This window comes from Culex pipiens, chromosome 3 (assembly GCF_016801865.2).
Source record: "Culex pipiens pallens isolate TS chromosome 3, TS_CPP_V2, whole genome shotgun sequence".
Taxonomy (NCBI): domain Eukaryota; kingdom Metazoa; phylum Arthropoda; class Insecta; order Diptera; family Culicidae; genus Culex; species Culex pipiens.
This window is the reverse complement of record NC_068939.1, coordinates 5,191,502-5,197,766: the sequence shown is the minus strand read 5'-3', so window position 1 is coordinate 5,197,766 and position 6,265 is coordinate 5,191,502. Positions and strand designations below refer to the sequence as shown.

The window sequence follows — 6,265 nt, the reverse complement described above, 5'->3', positions numbered from 1 at the left end:
CTACTAAAGCTGATGTCTCCACGGCGGGTGCAAATCAAAATTGATCGTGCCTTATTAATACCATTAAAATCAATAGTTATGCGTCTATTTAAGTCTAGAAATTGTTAAAATCTAAAAACCTGTTGAATCCTATTGAAAAGTTTGAAGAATAAACATTTTTGAAAAATGTTAAAAGATCATCCGAGTGCAACTTGAACAAAATTTCAAAAAATGAGAAAATAGATAATTCAAAGATGTTAAAAAATCAGAAATTCATTGTAAAAAATCCTAAAATTTCAAAACAAAACAAATATTCAAAAGAAGTATATTTTTTAAATTATATTTTATTTGTTTTGTTTTTCGATTTTTATAGCTTTTAAGTTTTTTTTTGTTATTTTTTGAGTTTACGTAGTGATTATTGCACTCGATCGTAATTTCAAAAATTTATATATTTTTTTAAATTTATGTTTAAAACTAAGCAAAATACAAAAGCTCTAAAAGTTTAAAAATCCAGTAAATTCAAAAATTTCTGAAATGTAAAAAAAAAATGAATTAAAAATCACAAAATAAAAAAAATATAGATTTTTTTAATTCGTAATTTTTTTTAGAATATTTTTTTTAAAAGATGTTTAAAATATATTTTTTTACTTAAAACATTAAAAAATATTTAAAAAAAATTATTGACTAAATTTTTAATAAAATTTAAATTTGGATTTTTCAAACTAAAAAAAAATATATTTTTCATATTTAAAATATTTAAAAATATTAAAATTTTTGAATTCTTCAAATAATTATTTTTTTTTAAGTTGTGTTAAAATTGTAAAATTTTGTAAATTTGATTTTTTTTTAATTTTTGGAGTTGATGTATATTTTTATAGAAAATTTCAGTGGTGCAGTTTTCAAATTATTCAAATCAATCCGTTTAAAAAAAATACGAAATTAAAAATTCGAAATTTTTTTTTTTCAATCCAAGAATTTTTTTTAATCTTGGTTTTTTTTTTTATTTTTTAAAGTTTAAAATTTATTCAGTATGAGTGGTAAAATTAATTTTTAGCAATAGAGGAGAAAAGTAACTCGCGATAAAATTTTGAGGCTAGGAATTTTGACAGGTATGATTTTCATAAAGTATTCGCCTCCTTTTCTCTCCCACAGAAAACTGCGGACAATGTAGCTGTCAAACTAGGCCAAAATGTTAAAGTCACTCACAAAATGAACTTTGAGTTACTTGAATTCATTTCTGACGTCACGATTTTCGCCTCTATTCCGTCGTGAAACTATTTACTTTTCCTGTCATTCTTGAACGACGAAATAGCCTACTTTTCTGTACCAAAAATAACAGAATCGAATAGCAACACTTTTCAAAATAAATGCTGAAAAGTTCTACTTTTCAGCACTCAAATGGGTGCTGAAAAATTGAACTTTTCAGCACTTATTTCGAAAAGTAACACTTTTCAATTTTTTTTTTGATTTAAACGATTTATTGACAAAATACATGAAAATTTGACATAAAATTTCACTCATTGTGTGTTTTTTGGAATTGCAAAAAATGTTGTTGGAACTCGTTCCAAATTAGATTTTTTCAGCACTCTTCATATTTATCCAACTCGGTGAACCTCGTTGGATAATTGTACGACTCGTGCTGCAAAAATCCTCTTTTTGCAACTTGTTGCATAAACTACTATTTCAGTACTCTTATTTTCGGTGATGAAAAGTAAGCCGATTGAGTTGAAACGTCTACATCAGTTTGACAACTGGTTTTGACGGTTGAGTGCTTTTTAATTCGAATACGTTCGAATTAGCGAGCATTCGAACACACGGACATTCGAAGAAGCGAAATTAGAATTAACGAATCCGATCTGTATTAGACCGATTCTTCGGCTCCTTTTCAAAAAATTCCCAAGTTTTTTTCAGCGTTTTGGCTGTAGTGGCACAATTAAAGAAGAAACCCCCCAATGTTATTACATATTTGAAAAGATAATTGATTTTCCAACATAGAAATGACATGCATAATGAACAATATTATACCTGTGCTTCTCCTGAAATGAAAATGTAGCGTGACGGGACAACATCGTAAAACTGGAATTTTAAAAGGCACACCAAAAAAATCGACACAGTTTTGCCAGATTGATTTTTTAAAACTTTTGCTCTTCTACACATTATCACAAATTGAAAAACGAATCTTTTGCTCTTTGAACTGAAAGATTTGGTTGCGATTTGAGTTTTTGCCAGCCATTTCTTTTCGTGGCGGGACAACGAAAGGAGCAGATTTATCAAAAAACTCCTCTTCCATTCCATGACTTGCAGACCTTATTTGGTCAATATTTTTGGCATTTCAGATAAGAAAGATAAGAAAACGCATTTAAAGCACATTGCAATTATTAGATCAAAATTAAAATGAAATTTTTCATATAAAAAATCACATTGAAAATAGAAAAAAGTGACATTTTGGTGTAGCTTCGCTAAGAATCGGTCATTAATGTTTGGTTAACTTATTTTTGTAACATCCAATTTTACTCGGGAATCTGCTAGCTACTCCGATGCAACTCCGCGTTCGTTACCCAATAGTGGAGCCACCAAACAGTAATAATGTTGCGTAGGTCAAAGATCTGAAGTTTTGACGTGGTTTGATCCCATGTCTCACTCCCATAGAGCAACACCGGTTTAACGTTCGAGTTGAAAATTCATAATTTTGAGGTCATAAGGGAATGTTCGGATAAGACCAGAACACGCGCATCTACCATTTTCACACATACCTTAAACTGTATTCTTCGCCGTTATTTCTGATTGAACGCACAAAATCTACTCACGATCCGTCGTATTTTGGCAGCCCTCCCGTCCCATCACTAGCAACAGTGTCCGTCGTGTCCCGCGTGACCGGCTCCCTTGTGGTTAGTTATTACCGCAGCACCGTCATGGTTTTCCGTTCCTCCGCTCGGCGGCAGTTCCCTCTCGAACAGTTTGGCCAGTTCTGCCAGATCGCGCCGCATCGAGTACGCGTCCTCGCCGTCCGCGTAGTATTTCGGCTCAATCTCCAGAATGCGGAAGCCGAGCGAGTTGGTGTACAGGTTCAGCGCAGCTCGGTTCGACTTGCGGACGTGCAACGAGACGTACTGCGCGTTGAAGCACTCGACCATCGCTTGCGAGGCCTGGTTCATGAGTTTCTGGGCCAGCCCAAGTCGGCGGTAGCTTCGTTTCACGGCCAACGAAGTAATGTGTCCATGGGTGCTCTCCTCGCCCGGTTCCGGCTCTTCCATCTTGGCCAGCACGTAACCCACGATGTTACCTTTGTCATCCTCGGCCACGTAACTGAGCTGGGGCCACGTCAATCCGTGGTAGAAGTAGTACTTCATCTGATAATTCTCCGGCAGGCACAGCAGATTGCAGTGCTGCATGTTCATCAGATCCTCGGGCTTTGCACAGCGGATATTCATGATTACGATTGCTTTCTCTCAACCACTCTCGAAGCTACCCCGCGGGGATCAATCTCTCCGTACCTTTCGGGCGTTTCGTGATTTGCTTGTGTCCCCTCCGGAACCTGCTGCCGACGCACCGTCCGTGTGTGTTGGCGAATCTGCGGACTGAGCCAAACCGAGCAGCTCGCGGACCAGCTTAAACCGCGACAGGAACAACTTCCACACCAGGTACCAACCTGAAATAACGAGAAAAAAATTATCCAAAATAACATTTTTTGCAATTTATGGCCAAAAACCAGCACACGAACCCAAACAAACGACCACAATCACAATGAGAAGAGAGGCAAGAACGGAAAACACTGCAATCAGTCCCTCCTGGAAGTTCATTGCACGGAATTAATCACACTTTCTTAAATTGCTGACGCGATTAAATGCATCCGACTTTTGTTTCAAGTGGAAAACTTGTGAAAGCGCTTTTAGTGCGTCTTTTCTGCGTGAAATCAAAACTAAAAATGAACCGTGCAATGTGGAGCAAAAAGAGTGTTTCTGGTGGTGACAGCTGAGTCAGTAAGGAAAACATCATGATGGCTCGAACTGTCATCAGCTGTCACAACACGCGATGACAGACGCACACAACGAAGCTTCTTGGTGTTATTGAACCACAGACAACTATTATTTATTAAAAAAGCTTATTTTAAAAATAAAATTTATACTAATTTAGTATTTTTTTTTAATGCGCTGTTATACGAGGCTCACAAAAACATCCAAGATTTAAAACTGATACAACTAAACCAAAGTCAGGACCAATGAGTTTGATCTGTTTATCTATGGTTTCCATAAAAGGTAAAATTTTAAATATGTTTTTAGCTATATGGATTGTTGTACTTTATTTCAAGTTTTGTACAGAAATAGTAAAAAAAAATATGTTGAAAGAAAATTAATAAGGAAATTCCAAATCAAAAATCCTTGTAAATTTTCGTAAACATTGGGGTTTTGGAGGTTAGAACTCTTTAATTTTTCCTGACGAACTACCGGCAAATATTATCGATCCTCAACGAATTGACTCTGCATGTTTCATTAAGACTATTACTTACTTGTTAAGTTAGCAGGTAAGTTGTGAAAGAATCCTTGTTTTACAGTCAATTTCCCGAGAAATTTGAGATTTTTGCACAACTTTTTCACTTCTGAATCGCGGCGCCGAGCTGATGGTTTTTGACGTTTATGATGTTTGACAGTTTTCACGCACGCACAGCGTTGCCAACCATGTTGAAGTTGGCGGAAACTGAATATGCAGACGGATCAAAAGTCTGCATAAAAATTAAAATCTTATGATATAATAATTATTATATTAATATAAATTTAGTTAATTATTTATTGGGTACTAAAGCCCTATGTAAATTTTTATGTACAACGGTAAAAAACACGATTAAAAACCATTTCTGATCACTATTTTTCATTTTAATGCAAAAAATTTTTTTGACAAGACAACATTTTTTCGATGGATTAACTATGGTCCCCTTGAAACGAGCTGTCAAGTAGGAGCTTTTCTGTCAAGAAGGACCGCGAGGTTAATTTTTCAAAATTGATTTAAAAATCCATTTTAAACTCTTTGTGGTCGTACAAAGGGTCATTTTACTCAGAAAAATAAGCTTTATCGCTGTAAACAATAATATCAGCAATCTAAGCTTCATTTTAGGACCCAATTAAAATAATAATCAACGATATAATTAATTATTAATTATATTCATGATTTTTTTGTTAATAGGGCCCTAAAATGAAGGGGTAGGATTTCAAGTGTGCAAATATTTGGTGTGCAGTTATGATTTGCAATGGTGGAGAATTTGGTGCAATGTGTGCAATATATATTTTGGAATGGAGCGGTCGTGGCTGAATGGTTACGATGTTCGCTTTATAAGCGAATGGTTCTGGGTTCGATACCCATCTGCTCCCAGCGAGAAAGTTCTGGACTCATTGAATTTGGAATTAATGAAAAAAAAAAAACTTCAAGCTCACGGCGGGGTTCGATCCCCTGTCCTTAGGATTGGCAAGCAAAATGCTTTCCACTTAACCGTGGAGCATTGGTAGCTTGAGGAGGAATTAGACTGGTATAGTTGAATCCAAGAATCGGACAAAGAGTCAAATTGAATGCAAGTTGAACATCAGAACTCAAACAAGATTGCATGCAAGATTGCAAGCGCAGTTGAAATTGAATCTAAAAATACCTCGCTAAAATAGCCTGGGCGACTGATAGAATTCATCCAATAAGAGATGAGAAGAATTGAAAGCATTCCCATTAGAAATGAGAACACACGAAGAATTCGAACAACAATGCCAAAGGTCGTTACCACTCGCCTAGGGTGGCTCCTCAGACCATTCACCTTCCCAAAAACCGTCCAACTCCAAGCGAAACTTACTTGAGGATACCATGGAGATTTTCCCTTAATACCAAGGGGGTTGACACATCAAATATTTTCATTCGAATCATTCTGTTCATTCCAGAATTATTCTGGAATGATGCTGGCATAAACATAATTATTCCGATTCTACTTAATTTTATTTTCGCGTGTTAGCGATCTGTGCCTGTCACTTTCATGCATGAAGAAAAAAGTAAACATAAACATTGAAAATTAAACTCGAACGATCCGTTCCGTTGTCGTTTGCGGCAAGCGGAGGCCCTTCCGGAGGTGTTTCCGCCTCATGTCGCCAGATGCGAGGAGATGTACAACCCGAAGTTTGCCGTTGGAGGATTATGTTTGGAAACAAAATCCAGTGACGAGCAGGATCGAAGAGGTTGTCGCGTTCGCCACCTTGTAAAGGTCTGTTTCGTGGTGAACCGGTCCGACGAGGACCTCCTTGGACACGTTATGGTCGTG

General features: G+C 36.1%; 2 protein-coding genes across 2 annotated transcripts; both read right to left on the bottom strand.

The window, feature by feature from the left end:
- Positions 1 to 2,714: 2,714 nt before the first annotated feature.
- Positions 2,715 to 3,410, bottom strand: LOC120422884 (N-alpha-acetyltransferase daf-31). Its single transcript, XM_039586444.2, has one exon. The coding sequence runs from the start codon at positions 3,408 to 3,410 to the stop codon at positions 2,823 to 2,825; it is 588 nt and encodes a 195-aa protein (XP_039442378.1). The 3' UTR covers positions 2,715 to 2,822.
- On the bottom strand, positions 3,298 to 3,954 carry LOC120422885 (small integral membrane protein 13). The gene is made up of 2 exons (XM_039586446.2): positions 3,701 to 3,954; positions 3,298 to 3,628 (listed from the first exon to the last, which is right to left on the bottom strand). The coding sequence occupies exons 1-2, from the start codon at positions 3,777 to 3,779 to the stop codon at positions 3,459 to 3,461; spliced, it is 249 nt and encodes an 82-aa protein (XP_039442380.1). The 5' UTR covers positions 3,780 to 3,954; the 3' UTR covers positions 3,298 to 3,458.
- Between the last annotated feature and the right edge of the window lie 2,311 nt (positions 3,955 to 6,265).